Here is a 17,428-nt window from a genome sequence, read left to right as displayed (position 1 = left end):
AGTTACCAACAAAAACAATAGAGCGCGTGTGGCAACTGGAAGTGATCAACGTGTGTTAAATGTAAACGGAAATACGTCACCGCAAAAGGTGCGTTTGAAATGTGGTGGCGGGTGGCTCAGTTGGCAGAGCGCGGGCAAGATATAGAGGCTATAGTTCTCAGCGTGGTTGTCCTGGGCTAGATTCCTGGTCTCGGGCCAATATGTTTCCCCCTTATGTCTACCTAAGGTTACTACTATCAAAAAAGTATATTTAAAATGTTGGGTGAGGATATTTTTAACGGTACTGTATCTTGAAGAGCCTAACCATTGTATGACAAACTTACTTGCCATACAGAAAACCATTACTTCCTGTCCGCTGTCGCAGATCACGTGACTTAGTTTTTGACGTCAGAAAGGCTTTCGTTCCTCTCACTGGTTACAGTGATGATTCTCGTTTAGCTGTTTGTCTACTGTCTTCTGGCCACTTTCTGCTGAAAACATGGAGCGTTACGACTCTGACGCCGAGAAAGACGAACAGCAACTGCCGCTCCTTCACCGAAGACAAGACGACAAAGTCCATAGAGGTGAGACAACAATAATAGTAATAATAATATATTTTTAAAAGTCTGCAGCTAATAGGCTAGCAAGGTTCACCCAACAGATATGAGTAGGTGGTCTGGTTTTCTTTGTTTCAAGAACGCAAAAGGACAATTCTGAGTTTATTTAAGTTATTTTGAAGTGCACTTAAAGACGAGAAGCTCCCACTTCCAAATTTGTTTGTTTTGTTTACACTTGTCAACAAAAACTTCACTCCTTGCCACCAACTATTTTACATCGCCAATATGTTTTTAATTACGTCACTGACTCTCAGGTGTACCCAATGAATATCCGTATCTTTTCCTGTTTGCCTTCGTGGAGAACTTCCTATGCCAACCTCAGTCACGTGTCAGTCTTCCCTCATAAAACAGGTTTACCTGAGTCAGTGGCGTCATTGTTTACATACCTGCATAGAAACTGCGCAGGTTACAGTTCAGATCAATGTTCAGATTTAAGCATGCGAAGCACAAGTTGCAGCTACGAGTTACTCAGCTACTTTAGTGTTGGAGTGTTTTTAACAGACTACATTTAGTTGAATTTTTCTGACAAAAATTCAGCTTTGCTTGGAAGATTGTGCCAGTGCTGCAATTACAATTTAAGGAAGCGGTGCTTCCCAATTCTGAAATAAATTGTGATATAGTAGAATCAGAATGGTCCCTACCTGTGCTTAATGCAAAGTTTGGAGATTCATGTACAAGTCGAACTAGGGTGACTAAGAGTTTGCATGTAAATTAATTAATTACATCATTAATACAACCACTTCTGCATTCAAGGGAGAAGGCGATTCAAGGTGGAAATTACTTGTTTAGAATTAACTTGGAAAATATGAGCATACTTTTTTTTTTTGTTTAATGAATACAAAACATGTGCTTTTCATGTCAAAGCTCTTTAATACATAACATTGAAATGGAAAATTATGAACAAACTTGGTGTGTTTATGTTTACAGCAGATGACTGAAGCAATTTTGTAATGAAAAAAACTGCCAACATAACATTCATATTGCTCTAACGTGAATGCTATAAAATAAACAACTGTAATACATTTTATGTGCAAGATACTTAAAAGAATAACAGATATGTTTAATTTAAAAACAGAATGAACTTATTTAAACTAGAAGCATTTAGTGCCCCAGTGATGTATATTTTTTTCTTTCTTTTTTTTTTTTAAAGATACTCTGTTTTGAAAAAGGCTGGGAAAATTATATTGATAATTTTCCAAATCTGAATCCCTATTGGCGAAGACAAAAAAAAGAGCATGAATAAATGTTTGTACAGTTTGTTCCACTATCTAATTCAAGATTTTATTTTTTACTGTTTAATCATATATTCTTCCGCCTGATACGATATGAAATTGAGTTTTCAAGGTAAAAAAACAACAACCTGCATACATAAAGAGAAGAAAACAAAAGAATTTGTCATTTTTACTTAATTTAATGACATCTTTTCTTTGTTTTCCACATTAAACTTGCACAGATACATTTTTAGAGTACTTTTTATGGCCTCTTGACCTTCCCAGACTGAGGTGTTATACTGGACCTGTTGTTCTGAAAGTAGGTCTAGTACTGAAACAGTTAAAAACAAACGTATTGCAGACCACAAACCCGGGTTTCTCCAATTTCTTCAGTAATAACGGCTGTTATTGTCCAAAATGTTGTGGACACAAATGCAATGATTTACTGGAAATTATTCACCGGGCCGTTTATCCGTTTTCTCCTCCTCCGTTCAGCGCCAGCATGCTGTTCTTCGCGCTACGGCTTGGCTTTGCTCTCCAGCTACGGATTCTTCGTGGTCTACTCTCTGAGGGTGAACCTCAGTGTGGCGATGGTGGACATGCTCAACAACACCCACCAGTCCAGCAGTAACCACAGTGGCTCGATGTGCACCCCCCACAACACCCCCGTACAACCCAAACACAACCAGTCGGTGAGTGTTACAGCCACATTTGGTTACGTACCACTGTACTACAGCCTTCTATTTTCAGCATTCTAAATAGCTCTACAAAGAAATATTCAAAATAATAACTTGGCGTGTTCTCTCAGGCTGGTGTGTACAACTGGGACTCTGCGACTCAGGGATGGATCTTGGGCTCCTTTTTCTACGGCTACATCCTGACGCAGATCCCCGGCGGCTACCTGGCTGGCCGCTGCGGAGCCAAGTGGCTGATGGGATTCGGCGTGCTGGGAACCGCCCTCTTCACGCTGCTCACGCCTCTGGCCGCCGACCTGGGCGCGAGCTACCTCATCGTAGTGAGAGTGCTGGAGGGGGTCGGAGAGGTAAGCGAGCAAGGACGTTCCTGCCAACACGGCCGTTAGAGTCAAAGTCACGAAAGCGTTGGTCTTTCTCGCAGTACGGACATAATTTAATGAGTTAAACAAGTTGAGGAGTTTTTGCACAAAGCGGAGGAAAAGCAGAATGTCCAAGTATCAGTGCTGTGTTTATGCCATAATACTCATTTGGAAAGCTTCATCTGAAGGAGTTTATGAGAAAACTGTGCTTACAAAAAGTACGGTATTTAAATATTAGACATCAGTTGCATCAGATTTGCTCCCTACTCTTTATTGAAATAAGTTTAAAGGGCTGGTGTTATGTGAAATTGACTTTTTTCCAGCTTTATATCGTGTTAAAATGTTATTCCCTCATCAAAAACATATCCTGAGTGCTGCCTTGAGTCTTTTATGCATGTTTGAGAAATCCTTGAATCTCCCATGGCAACCATTCAAGAGTGCCTAAGCAAAAGTCAAATTTCTTATAAGTCATGTTTGATATGTGTGATATTTCCACAACAACGGAAGGTGACATAGTTACTTTATTGCGCTGTAAAATGGCGCTACGTGCCTGGAAAAGGCATAAAATCATCCTTAAAATCAATATTTGCAACAGTAAAAATGTTGCAAATATTTGCAACTTTTCTTAAAAAGAAATCTGAAGATAATAAGGTTTACAGGATGAGCTAAAATTAGCTAAGACAAAAAAAAAAAAAAGTCACCATTATGAACGCATCGTCATTACATGAGTACGGCGTCGTTGTGTTGGGGAGGAGAATGAAAATGTTCATTCAATGAACAGGACTGCGGTTCACCTTTCAGGGGTTCAGTTGTTGCCCATAAAGCAAAAGTAAAATGTTTTAGATCACAGCATGTTAATCTAAATGTAACTGATGATCTGTGGCAATGACGGGTAAATTCAGTACGTTTAACTTTGTCCAAAACTGACAGAGATGGTTTAAAAGCTTCACAATGGCTGGGAATACTTCCTCTTGGAACCATACATGCAAAAACAAAAATAATAAATAACCAGATATTATTATCAGATTTCTTGTAACTTTTCTTCTTTTCGTTTGTATTTAGGGTGTCACGTTCCCTGCGATGTACACCATGTGGGCATCATGGGCCCCCCCGCTGGAGAGAAGCAGACTCCTCACCATTTCATACATTGGTGAGAAGAGATGCAGGAAAATATGCTACAAAATGTTTGCTTTATTATCAGCCACGTTCTATTAAAGCCATTTTTGGTTCTGCATCGTGATTTAGAGCCATGTTTAACAGAGGTTGCATTAATATCCCTAATACTGCTAACGGCGTCCTGCCATTAATCATGCGGGTCAGCTTAGGTCTCATCAGGACACAAACACGACTAACCGGTACATTCCTAAACACAGTTGTTTATTGTTCCCCATTGTCTGACAAACTATAATCAGAAAATAATTTATCTGCATGTTTTTTTTTTGTTTTTTTTTTAGCCAAATCCACTGCAGCAAGTAGTGCTGATGTTTATGATGATACAGATTCTGAACTGAAATCACGAGAATTTCCTTAGTGCTAAATCCAATTGCAGAGCATGATTTGATTAGGTCATTTACTGCGTAGCACACTGGGAGCCACGAGGATGAGGTTGATCAACTCTCCAGTTTCTGCTGCTAATTTATGATTTTATAATGACATACACTGTCATTATAAAACGACACAACAACAATTATCACAACAATTTATCCATATTGTAGTCTTGTTCGCTAATCACTCTTATTGATTATTTTTGCTTTCTCTATTTCAGTCACTACTACGCCATCAGTAGCTGTAGAATATATGGGTAGAAATATAAGCAGAAAACGCTACAGAGGTCCAACAAGCCCAATTGTCCTTCAACTTAAAATCAACTAAATTTATTATAGTCTGCAAGTTATAGCATATTACCAACACATTTGCACAGAGAACAGAGACTTTAGAGCTTGAGAGGTCAGAAGTAAACGAATGGAGCGTTGTGTTTCCGTTTATGGAACAAATCTGTTTAAACAAACCAAAGAGCAGATCAAGTTTTACTTTAAAGAAAATAGTAAAATGCAATATTCTATCTATCAGGGTATAATGAAGCATGATGACTCAGTAGAGTACTTTATTGTTACAAGGATGTATCTTCTTTCTTTCTTTCTTATTGTTTTATACGCTGCCAGTTTGTGTTTAAAGATGTATCTGTACAGATGGTTGGTTGTTGCTTATGTTGTAGCAAATTTACTTATTGGAGAAGGAGTACGCTATGCATATATTTTAAAACTATTCCAACTTATAAACAAACAAATAACTGGAAATAAGTAGCCTTGCTGTTTCATTGTTTGCAGCTGTGGATGGCTGATGTTTTCCGTTTTGTGTCCCGTCCCAGGAGCCCAGCTGGGGACCGTCGTGGCTCTGCCTCTGTCTGGTGAAATCTGCTTCTACATGGGCTGGCCCTACGTCTTCTACCTCTTTGGTAATGATGCGCGTTGAATGTGGGTAGTTGAAGAAAAGTCGCTCTGCTAATCTGCTACTTGGGTTACATCACTGTTTTTTAAACGGCGAACAATGAAGACTCCCACAAGTTATTCTTCTGTCATTTATTAAAAGTTGTGATCAGGCTGTTGTGAATTTCTTAGAAGTTGTTAAATGATATTGAATTACAGCAATGAAGGTCAACTGCGTCGGATGTTTTATCAGTTGCCATTGAGTGATGAAGGATGTGAGGAATGAATCGACGTGATATCGACGGAGCAGTTTGAGTTTGCTGGTTGTTCCTCTTTGTTTTGTGGAAACAGTGATTCAGCAGACCGAAGAGGAAACGGCTTGTTGATTAAAACCATCCACAACTTCCACTGCATCTGCTTCTTGCTGACTTGCTGTAAAGTTGCTTCGCTGTCCTTTCCGAGTCTTGGAGCCTATAAAAGTCACACGTCTCTGAGTATGTGCAATCATGTGGATGTTGAAGTCTTGAGTTTGTGGTGAGGCAAAGCATCTGCGTGTGTGTCCATGTGTGTCCAGGTGCTGTCGGCTTGGTGTGGTTCGTCCTGTGGGCTTTCCTCGTCTTTGACAGTCCAAACAGTCACCCCCGGATATCGGAGCAGGAGAGGCTTTACATCACCAACTCTCTGAAAAATGAGGTATCACCTCGCACACATTTCTTTGTTGCAAATTGTATTTTCTTATCTGTCTTCTTCAGCAGTTTGGTGACGAAACTTGCAGTGAATCTGCAGTTTACAAAAGATGACTTGTATGAAATAGCCAACCACAGTGTGCATCAACTTAACATGCACGGTTTGAAGCTATTCACGTGTAGATATGTTTTATAACCTATGAAATTTGAGTAAATGCTGCTTTATCTATTCCTTTATATGAACACGGTCAGCAGAAATACTCAGCTAGGTTAACTAGAGCTTAGTTTCATAAAATGTAGAACATTTAACCCTAAAACACACCTCCTGCAGGCATCAGCATCTGTAATTTAAAGTAATATGGATAGTTCAACTTATTATACAATTTAACTTCTACTGATTAATAACGTATGATTGTCATGTGCAATGCTAGCTAAGAGAATTTGTCAAGGTTTGATGCGCTGAATGATTTTCAAACTTAAAAATTGCAAGAGCAACAAGTTATGGAGCTCCAAAAGTGCCTTAATTGTTGTTTAAAATCGGAAATAATTTATTACGGCGTTCGTCCGAGTGCCTGAAATCATTGAAAATGCTTGAATTTTACAGTGGGAAAAGACTATGAACCCTGCTATTAATAAACACTTAATTCATTGACTCACTAGTGATTGCTTTTAATTTATTTAATTAAAGCCAATTATATGCTTTCGTTAGTCTCTATTGTTGCATGGTGTACTTCAACAGTAGAGTACGCCATGCAACAAAAGTGGAAATGAGACCATTGTTGCTCAAATTTACTCCTGCAGGGGGAGACAAAGAGCCTAGAATCACCTTTTCACTTGTTTTCAAGTGTAACATTAAACGTCCTCTTCCTTCAACATTTTTTTTTTTTTTGAAAATGAGAACTAAAACTTTCAATTAATGCACCATCTTTCATTGAAGGTTATCAAACGGCAGATATAACTCAAACTATGGAAGCAGTTTTGTCCCGATTAATAAGCACGACGTCTCTTCTAGCACACACCAAAGAGACGATGCATTTCCAACATTTCCACATTGTTTTGTTTCTTCCCAGCTGTCTACCTCTGCGGGCCACATCCCCTGGCGAGCCATCGTAACCTCGATGCCGCTGATGGCCATCGTCGTGGCTCACTTTTCCTACAACTGGACCTTCTACACGCTCCTCACTCTCCTGCCGACTTACATGAATGACATCCTGGGATTCAGCATACAGCAGGTGAGAAAGGCTGCACAACATCTGCAAAATAATGATACGTTTTGTTATAGAAAATAAAACCCAGGAAGGAAATGCCAGACAGACTCTGTTAAAAGGAAGAATATTTAGATGTTTGTCCTGACAGAACGGGTTTCTCTCCGCTCTGCCGTACCTGGGCTGCGCTCTGATGGCCGTGCTGAGCGGCCAAGTCGCCGATTACCTGCGAGAGACTCGTCTCTACTCTACGGTCTTCGTCAGGAAGTCCTTCTCTCTGATTGGTAATCAGAAACATTTACATGCATGGTTCCAACTCACCATTATTTTAGTAATTGATTATTCTATTGATTGTTATGACAATTAATCGGATTTTTAAAAAGTTGGCACATTCTCCAGATTTGTTATTCAACCACGTAAACTTTTTTTTTTTTTTTACATAAAATTAGAAATACATTAAAATATGCAAACAAACAAAAAAATTCATTTCCTTTTTCAAATAAAAATATAAACATTTTAGTGCTTAAAATGCAATAACTTAGCATTGATTCAGTGAAATTGAACCAGGTGACGTTAATACTTTGCCACTTGGAGAGTTTTGGGTAAAACATATTTACACAAGTGTTTTATCTTCAATGCAAAGGTAAAAACACTCATCTTATGAACAGTTTTGGCTTAATTGCTGCTTTGAATATGGTGTTTTTTTGGGGGTCTGTGGGCTTCACTTGACGATTAATCGATTACTAAATTAGTTGACGATTATTTCAATAATCGATTCATCACGATTTATTGCTTCAGCCCTGTTTTAGATGGTTTTGATTGAAAAAAAAAAAAAACACTGTATGTTTTTATGTCAGGTATGATTGGGCCCGCTGTGTTCCTGGTGGCAGCAGGTTACACAGGCTGTGACTACAGCCTGGCCGTGACCTTCCTCACCCTCTCCTCTGCTCTGGGCGGAGTGTCGGCCTCTGGCTTTAACATCAACCACCTCGACATCGCTCCTTCGTAAGATGATGTTCGCGAACCAGTCTGCCCATCCCGCTCTGAGAGATGACTTTTCAGAACTAGTCTACATTTTGTGACACATTGAAATGTTATTAAACTGTTTCAAAATGTTTTCACACGCTTTAGTGAACGTTGATCAGTTGTGACTTTCATGCATGCATATTTTCTTAGGTATGCCGGTATCCTGCTGGGAATCACCAACACTTTTGCCACTATTCCTGGCATGGTGGGACCAGTCATAGCAAGAGCTCTTACACACAATGTGAGTTGGCGTTTCATGGTTGAAAGCAACTGTTTGTTTTTTTTTTATCATTATTTCAGGTTAAGACTTTTATTTTTATTTTTCCTACCAATAAAGAAGACCTCATTAGAGTCGCTCAAACTGTGAACAATGAGTCTGAAGCTTTACTCTTCCATCTAAAAGATGTACATGTTAACATTTGACCACTTGGGGGCGGTCATCTTCAACCTGGGACTATTTTTCATTTTTTCTATGCTCGATTTGCATGAAAAAAAAAAAAAAAAAAAAATTCTGCAACCACTGCTTAAAGTTTTTATTTACTTGTTTGATTTCTGAGTGGAGACCCAAAGCAAACACTTCTAATAACATTAGAAGTTACTGCTCCATACACACAATTCTTTACAGAATGCTACCATTAATGTTTAATTTACTACAGGAAACCAAGATGATGGTTTCACTAGGACGACGTCACAATTCAGCCGTTCTGTCTGTGCAATTCAATGATCAAAAATGCATCATTTTTATTGTGCAGAGAACACATGTAAGGCTTTTAGAGAAATGATTTAAACACTTTTCTAACCGATCTGCTACTTTAATTTGAGTTATTTTGATCTGAAACATTGCTTTGTGTGTACTGCAATTCATCCATGTCTGTGCTGATTGTCTTCCAGAACACTATAGAGGAATGGCAGGTTGTGTTTTACATCGCCGCTGCCATCAACGTGTTTGGCGCTCTGTTCTACGCCGTGTTTGGACGAGGGACGGTCCAGCCCTGGGCGGTCCACTCAACCTACTCCCACGGAGACTGATTCGTCCTTCGTCCATTCAGGGAGAAAACTCTGTAAGAAGTTTGTGCTGATGTTGAGCAGCAGAGTTCATATTTTCTGACTTAGCCATAGTAAAGAAGACCCATATTTTAATGACGTGAAAACCTGATTTAAAAATTTTTTATCTTATCATCTTAAGAAGAAAAGAGCTAAAAACGGTATATTTTTTTGTTCCATAGAGGACAGTATAAAGGGTAGCTGGTTTTAGTTAAAAGGTTGACAGTTTCACAACCACAGACTAAATGTTTGAATGAAAAAGGCCAGTAAATGAGTCTGCATTGTAACCAGTTATCTAAGCTTCATTAGGAACTTGGCACAATGTTCTCCAAGGCAATGATGCTACAGAAGCAATAATGTTATCATTGCTTTCATTGTGTTGTCATTCAAAAATCCTACAGTAAATCCGTTTCTTGTTTTTTTTTTTTTTTTTTAAACCAACAAAGATCTACACTAACAAGGAGTTTTTTTTATTTCCAACTGTTTTGTGTAAAGTTTAGTAAAACATTTGTACCTTGCTACAACAACCCAGATGACAAAAACTGTAATTTGTCACATTTTTATCTACATTTTAACTCTGTACCTGTCTCCTTTTGCATATGTGAGGTGGTTTATTTTAGGACTTTGACTAAAGAGCCGGGGTGTTTGTTTTACAGATTTTCCTTTAGAAAGACAAAAAACTATCTGAGCTCATCTAATGAGATGAAAGAAACTAGCCTTATATCAAGGTCGCCTTAAAAAGTCCTTATATTTCTGTTTGTTGTGGTTGCCTTTTTTTGCTATGTAAATGTGTTTCGGGAATTATGTCTTAATGTTTACTTTTTCTTTTTTTTGTTTAATTGAGGGGTCACCAGGGCCCTCCTTGTAGTTTTTAGTGCTCATCACATGAGAAAAACGGGTTACAGTATTTCTTGAAAATAAGCTTTTTGTTTCTCAATAAGGGAATTACAGTTAAACTCTAAATCAGTGATTCAAATGAAGGGCACTGTTTCCTCAGGTGTTTTATGCCATAAACAGATTGAAAAGTGAAATAGTTTCAGTGTCAATTGAATTAGATCTAATTTCTTAAAATTAAGTTTACTTTAGTTTTTTAAAAATTGATATCTCATTTAAATATGTGAAACCAATGTGTTATTAATATTGCTTTTCACAAGTAGCACCACAATGGGAGTAGAAATAATGCACTTATGCCTTAATTAAGACACTTGTAATCCAGCTCTTTAGACATATTCTGATTATATATATTCTCAATCTTTGCTTCTGTGTTGATATACAAGGAATCAAAGGGACTTTGTGTATTGCGTTCTACTGTAAACGGATATGAAGGTAAATAATTGTAATGGAAACATTCCAGAAAAATGTCTTTATTCACCATCATGTAATGGAAATGTATTAAATACAGCCAGTGACAAATCTGACATTGCTTTGGGTTTTCATTTCCAAAACAGTTTGTAAGCACATCAAATCTGTCAAGACTTTAGAGGTTTTACATCGACGGACAAACAACATCATAAAGACAAATGCAAGAAACACCAGCTGTGATTAGGATGGTGACGTGTGAATGAGAGCTATCTTTGTAAAGCATTCTCAAGTTTTAGGAAATTTGGGGAGTATTGCTTAATCCATCACCCAAAAGTTGAAATAAAACAAGCACAACTCCAAACCTGCCAGGATACGCTCGCCAACTTCAAGGGAACTCATCATTTATGCTGGAGCTGCAGGAAACCAAAATCCATTGACGGGTCAGCTGTCATGAACTCCACAAACCATGTCTTTCTTCAAGAGCTTCAAGCAGAAGGTAAGTGTTAAAAGGAAGCCAAAACGTTTTTTTTCATAAGATATGTGGAGAAACAGAAAATAATAAGAAGAGCAGGGATGAGATTATCATTTTGTTCATCATGGAAAAGGGCTGCATTTTGAATAACATTGGCAACACGTTGGCAACACATTGCTGAAACAATGAACTCGCATTGTTTCAGCAATGATAGAGAAGATGGTCAGAGTTGAAGAATGGAGCTAAAAATATTAAGAACAAAATGTAATTTTCAGCTTGAAAATACAGCCTACAATGCAATGCTTAATTTCAGTCAAAGCATATTTACTTAGGAAGGGTCCAGTCAAAGTCCAGGTTTAAATCTAATCTGGACTAGGACTTCAAAATTGCTCCTGATGGGGGAGTATTGCTCCCCATCAACCTTCATTGTGGATGTGCCAGGCTGTTCTGACTGATGCATGCCCGAAAATGTTTGCAGCTGTAACTTTAGAATGTGTGACATTTAAATTGTATAAATACTTAAATTATGCACAACTTAGTATATTTTGATCAAATCCACAAATATTTCAAGCAAATTAAGTGAAATTGGATTTACCGCTTTCTCCCCCTCTCCACCAGGCTTCACAGTTGGAGTAACCATGAATGATTTACTATCAATGACGCCTGAAACTGGACTTCTCGTCAGTGGCTCGTGGCTGTTGCGTTAATTGTCGGACAGACGCAGTAGACAGGCTTAAAGGATGGCTGGGTTCACGGTAATCCAACTACAGCGCGTCTGGAGAGCAGTTTACCTCCTGTGTATTGTTGCGGCCTGCTAAGCGACTTTTCTCCGTCCAGACAAGCTTCTTAAACACTAAAACAATGCGCATGTGAGGCATTTTAATTATCGGACGCGTAGTCAAAAAAAAAATAAAAAACTAATTTTTCTCCACTTAATGGCGGACACTGCTTTCAAGATAGCGTTACGGCACAAATGAAACTGACAACGGCGGCTGGTTGAGGTTGCTGTGCTCTCTGTTATAACGCGGTTTGCTAGCAGTTTTCCTCGTTGGGATGCTGAGCAGAGCCTGTTGTGCGCAGTTACGCAACACCCCCGCCTGTCCTGAGAGCTATAAACGGATCAGCGTCTCTCCGCAGCCTCTCCGCTCCTGCTGCCAACCTGACACCGGCCAGCTCTCAGGTACGACGCACCACATCAAGACAAAAAAATAATAAATAAAACAACACGCATGGAGGGACGATTCGTTGTAGTTCTGATGAACATCTCTATGAAGCTCTCTCTTTTTTAAGCATCATCCCGGTGTGTGTGTGTGTGTGTGTTTTTTTTTTAAGAGATGTGATGCAGAATACAACCTGCTGGTATTTAATACGTACCCAGTCGTCCGCAAGCGAGCAGATGACAGAACATGGCGGAGGGCTGGAATTTCCCCTTAAATCCCTCAGACGTTGGTTTTACCGCAGTGGCGGCGCTTTTTTAGGGATTTCCCCGCAGTTTGAGCAGCTTTTGTTTGCCGATGCGCACTGCGGCAGTGGCTGTGACGTTATTTCTGGGGCATCTATTAAACCACAAAAGTGGCAGCTGTCCTGGGACTGATCCACTTCGACCTGTCTGGAACAAGATCATGTGAGGATGCATGTTACCACCGGAGCCGCCCCGTCTCGTTTAAGTTAGATGCAGACAATGGCAAACTGCATGAATAATTAAATGCCAAACTTTGCCCGTGCAAGGAAGGAATTGTGATGTTTCACTTGATTAGCGCAACAGTCGTGCAGTTTTTACAGTCTGATCTGCATTAGCCTTTATGCAGAGATCTGCAGTGTCAGAGAAATGGCTGCTGTACTTGTCAGAGGGTTGGATCTGACAAAATGGTGGATTCTGGCTTGGAAGGGAGCAAGTCCAGAGTCTGCAATATCACCTGATAGACTCAGATGTGTTGAAGACAAGTTGAGATGTAAAGATGAGCGCAGGGGTGGATGTAGGAGCAGAGAGTGGGAGGGGCAAGGCGTCTTGTGTTCAGTCTCAGTGGTCAGAGGTCTGAGGAGCAGCATCTTGAATCATTTCTGAAAAATGAGATATTAAACGTTTGAGGATCTTTTTTTGTTTGCTTTCTGAAAATATAAGCACATTTAGCTGGAATCTTCCCTTAAAATACCTACAATCAACTGCTTTTCCCATCAAATACATCTCAATAAGTCACCATATCGTGCAAAGGTTAACGTACTTTGTCAATTTTAAAAATGAAGCCTAAAAGATTTATCAGTAATATTTCAAGGGTTAATTACATGTAATCTTAATCATTCAGGTTTACAGCCGATGAAAAGCAGCTTCACGGAAAATAAGATTTACACAAGACTGAATGAAAAGATTTTTAATTCTGAAATGTAGCAGAGAGGTACTGAGGTGTTGGATTCCCGACTTGCTTCAACAGCGACCTCCGGCTCACCTGAAGAGTCTTTCATCTTCTTTTGCGATACTCTATAGGTCAGGGGAGCCCAAAGTCGGTCCTGGAGGGCCGGCATCCTGCATGTTTTAGTTCTCTTCCTCTCCCGCATCTAATGCGCTGGTTTAGATGATGGCATCTAATGATGGCTCGTTAGATGGCCTAAGAGGAACATTGACAAGCTGGAAAGGTTGTTACTACCACCAGGGAGAGAACTAAAACGTGCAGGATGCCGGACCTAGAGGACTGACTTTGGGCACCCCTGACCTATAGGTTCTCTGTGGAGTTTGGGTCAGGAACGTTTCTTGACCAATTAAACAAAGTCACGATACTATGTTCATTAAAGTAGATATTGGTACTTTTGGCTTGAGGTGCCTTGAAGACAACTGTGCTGACTTTGTACCAGGCTCCTCAAGTCATCACTGGCTTTGCAACTTTTCCATTAATATCCTTGAGTTTGTGGAGGTTGTCAGTGAGTGTCTACTGGGAAAGAGTCTTCTCTATATCTTTGCTGGTCATAACATTTCTGCATCAAAAATCGTTTCATCAGTCAGTCAATACTTAAATTACATACGAGTGTCTAATATACATTAACTTTTTAACGTGTACATATCAAATGTACATTCCTAATGTCTGGTTCATCCATTTCCTGTTCTTGATAACTCAACCACAGTTTTAGCAGACTAGTGACTTCTGCCCCCGATTGTGGTCGTCATGGGAAAGGAAAAGCTCCACATCAACATAGTCGTGATCGGCCATGTGGACTCCGGCAAGTCCACCACTACGGGACACCTCATCTACAAGTGTGGTGGCATCGACAAGAGAACAATTGAGAAGTTTGAGAAGGAAGCTGCTGAGGTAAAGTAAATGGGGACGAGTTAAGAATAACCCTTTGATGCAAGTAGATGGCTTGGAAATTGTCTCGTTTAAGATAGTCACTTGTAATAAAAAATGATCTTGATTAAAAAAAAATTTCCAGATGGGGAAGGGCTCATTCAAGTACGCCTGGGTGCTTGACAAGTTAAAGGCAGAGAGGGAGCGCGGCATTACGATCGACATCTCACTTTGGAAGTTTGAGACCAGCAAGTACTATGTTACCATCATAGACGCTCCAGGCCACAGAGACTTCATCAAGAACATGATCACTGGCACCTCTCAGGTCTGCAAAATGAGTAATTACCCCAACTCTGAATGAATTAGTGGATCTGTTTTTATAACTGTTCCTAAAGTAGTATTCAAAAGCCATCTTGGAATGTATGTTCAAGATCATTTGCAATCATTTTATAATGGCCATCTTTTTTTCTTTTTTTTTGTACATCCTTAGGCCGACTGTGCAGTGCTCATTGTAGCGGCAGGTGTAGGAGAGTTCGAGGCCGGCATCTCCAAGAACGGACAAACTCGGGAGCATGCTCTCCTGGCGTACACACTCGGAGTGAAGCAGCTGATTGTGGGCATCAACAAAATGGACTCAACCGAGCCAAACTACAGCCAGAAGCGCTACGAGGAGATTGTGAAGGAAGTGAGCACCTACATCAAGAAGATTGGCTACAACCCAGACACTGTCGCCTTTGTGCCCATCTCTGGTTGGAATGGAGACAACATGCTTGAGCCAAGCCCAAACGTAAGCATCTGGACTCAACTCAAACCAGTGATGACGGTCAACAGCACCACAGTAATAGGGAAGAAACTATCGTCAGGCGTACAGAACATGCAAAAGTTAGGCGTGTTCAACTGATTACTAGCATATTATACCGTCTATAAGTTCACATTTCCATTGGCTTACGTAGTTTTCTATGGAATAATTTATAAAACTGTACTACAGGATGTTTTGTGAATGTTTTTTTTTTTTCAACGGTTACTTTTCAGATTTGTTCCTTTTTTATCTTCTAGATGACATGGTTTAAGGGGTGGAAGATTAACAGGAAGGATGGCAGTGCATCAGGGACCACACTATTGGAGGCTCTGGATGCCATTCAGCCCCCAACACGCCCAACAGACAAACCTCTACGTCTTCCCTTGCAGGATGTCTACAAAATTGGAGGCATGTAGCACATTTACGAACATAAGAGATAAAAACTCTGTTAGCACATGAGATGGAATTGCATTTTTTAATACTGCATTCAGTTTCCTTGTAGGACAGCATGTTTTTTTTAAAATCCAAAGCTGAACCATTTGATATCTTTTACCAATGCTCATATTGTGTGGCCTCCTTTTCCTCAGGTATTGGAACTGTGCCTGTGGGTCGGGTGGAAACAGGAATACTGAAGCCTGGCATGGTCGTGACGTTTGCGCCCGTTAATGTGACCACCGAGGTGAAGTCTGTGGAGATGCACCATGAGGCACTGACGGAGGCCCTCCCAGGCGACAACGTGGGCTTCAACGTCAAGAATGTGTCAGTGAAGGACATTCGCCGTGGCAACGTGGCCGGGGATAGCAAGAACGACCCTCCACAGGAAGCTGCCAACTTCACTGCTCAGGTAGACACTACAAACCATCTTTTATAGAAATTAATACCTGTGTAGAAACATGAAACGATCTCTTCTGAAGTATTTATAGCATCAAGTTATTTTTGAAGTATGGTCAAAAATAAGAAGAAAATATTTCCATTACCAAGTCACAGTAATAGGCAGTGGGATGTTCTTTTTTTAGCCTATAAAACCTCAAAGGAAATTAGTAAAACACTATGTAGATACTGTTAAATCAGAAAAAAAAAAATCCTATTTACAGGCCATTCACTTTTCTTTGTAGGTGATTATCCTCAACCATCCTGGGCAGATCAGTGCTGGTTATGCTCCTGTGCTGGACTGCCACACTGCTCATATTGCCTGCAAGTTTGCAGAGCTCAAGGAAAAAATTGACCGCCGCTCCGGCAAGAAGCTGGAAGACAATCCCAAATCTCTCAAATCTGGAGATGCCGCCATCGTTGATATGATTCCTGGCAAGCCTATGTGCGTTGAGAGCTTCTCCGAGTATCCTCCATTGGGTAAGTTCAACTGGGAAGGGCTTGAATGACTTGAAAAGCTCTCAATGTCTCGTTTGGCTCCTCAAAAGTATCTAATACGGCACTGTTAAGTTGTGCTCTGCATCGTTTTATTTTATTTTTTTCTTGAACGTCCTTCACAGGTCGTTTTGCGGTGCGCGACATGCGTCAGACCGTGGCCGTGGGAGTGATAAAAGGTGTGGAGAAGAAAGTGTCTACCACTGGTAAAATCACCAAGTCTGCTCAGAAGGCCCAGAGGAACAAATGAATGTTGTGCTGCTCTGCCGACCACAAGGTCTCCCAAGGCAGGACAGCCCTCATCCAACTCCATCATATGATTGGCCACTTCAACTTAATAATCAAAGACTGGTTAATCATCACAATGCATCGCAAAAGCATTCGAAGGAAAGAAAGATGTTAGATCTTCAATCCATGTTGCCATACTCCCGAATCCATCTCAGTGGTTAGACTACCATTGTGTAACATGTGGAAACAAGAAATTAAAAAGAAAAAAAACAACAACAACATGGTACTAAATGTGAGCTGTTAATTTGGTTTCTGGTAATATTTTTCTGTGATACTGAACAAATAGACTTACACTGTAAATCTTAGCTGTCTGGAGTTATGGTCCTGGGTCTTTTTACATGTTCTGCTTTAAGTGTTCGCACCTTCTTGCTGCTCAATGTGAACCAATAGCAAGAGTTAAACATGTTAGCTAGAACCGTTTTAGTGTATTAGTGAAACATCTGTTGTATTTAAGCTTTAAATATCACTTAGAAGAAGTTTAAGCCTGTCCTTGTGAAGGGACTCAAAACATCCTCTTTTTGACTCCTGAAGCACTTTGATTGGCATTTTGCTAATTTTGCACTTTCACCGAGGAATACTGAATTGGCATAAGCTACTGCACCTTATTGTGAGACGGCATGAGCCTCTTTGCAACATTAAACATCTTTCAACCAAAGTACTTTGTTGTCTGCTAGTACTA

At 39.9% G+C, this 17,428-nt stretch overlaps 2 protein-coding genes and 1 long non-coding RNA gene across 4 annotated transcripts; 2 read left to right on the top strand and 1 right to left on the bottom strand.

The window, feature by feature from the left end:
- The first annotated feature begins 3 nt into the window (after positions 1–3).
- slc17a5 (solute carrier family 17 member 5) lies at positions 4–10,666 on the top strand. The gene is made up of 11 exons (XM_008428840.3): positions 4–563; positions 2,303–2,499; positions 2,616–2,849; positions 3,924–4,011; positions 5,230–5,316; positions 5,862–5,980; positions 7,044–7,205; positions 7,330–7,462; positions 8,036–8,183; positions 8,355–8,445; positions 9,096–10,666. Exons 1-11 carry the CDS (start codon positions 479–481, stop codon positions 9,231–9,233), a joined length of 1,482 nt encoding a protein of 493 aa, XP_008427062.1. The 5' UTR covers positions 4–478; the 3' UTR covers positions 9,234–10,666.
- On the bottom strand, positions 10,597–11,709 carry LOC103476463 (uncharacterized). Its single transcript, XR_535475.2, has 2 exons — positions 11,618–11,709; positions 10,597–11,033 (listed from the first exon to the last, which is right to left on the bottom strand). It is a non-coding gene; the product is annotated as an uncharacterized LOC103476463 (long non-coding RNA).
- A 398-nt stretch (positions 11,710–12,107) lies between these two features.
- eef1a1a (eukaryotic translation elongation factor 1 alpha 1a) lies at positions 12,108–17,407 on the top strand. Of its 2 annotated transcripts, none has more exons than XM_008428841.3 (8): positions 12,108–12,202; positions 14,137–14,321; positions 14,443–14,622; positions 14,788–15,084; positions 15,354–15,504; positions 15,684–15,940; positions 16,212–16,446; positions 16,587–17,407. In XM_008428841.3, exons 2-8 carry the CDS (start codon positions 14,178–14,180, stop codon positions 16,709–16,711), a joined length of 1,389 nt encoding a protein of 462 aa, XP_008427063.1. In that variant the 5' UTR covers positions 12,108–12,202; positions 14,137–14,177; the 3' UTR covers positions 16,712–17,407. The 2 variants fall into 2 exon arrangements, with proteins under 2 accessions (XP_008427063.1, XP_008427065.1); XM_008428843.3 differs by lacking the exon at positions 12,108–12,202 and adding an exon at positions 12,380–12,646.
- The last annotated feature ends 21 nt before the right edge of the window (positions 17,408–17,428 follow it).

The sequence above is a fragment of the Poecilia reticulata genome, chromosome 15 (assembly GCF_904066995.2).
Source record: "Poecilia reticulata chromosome 15, P_reticulata-male-v2, whole genome shotgun sequence".
NCBI classification, from domain to species: domain Eukaryota; kingdom Metazoa; phylum Chordata; class Actinopteri; order Cyprinodontiformes; family Poeciliidae; genus Poecilia; species Poecilia reticulata.
Note: the sequence above shows the minus strand (reverse complement) of the source record. Positions and strands in the feature narration are given on the sequence as shown.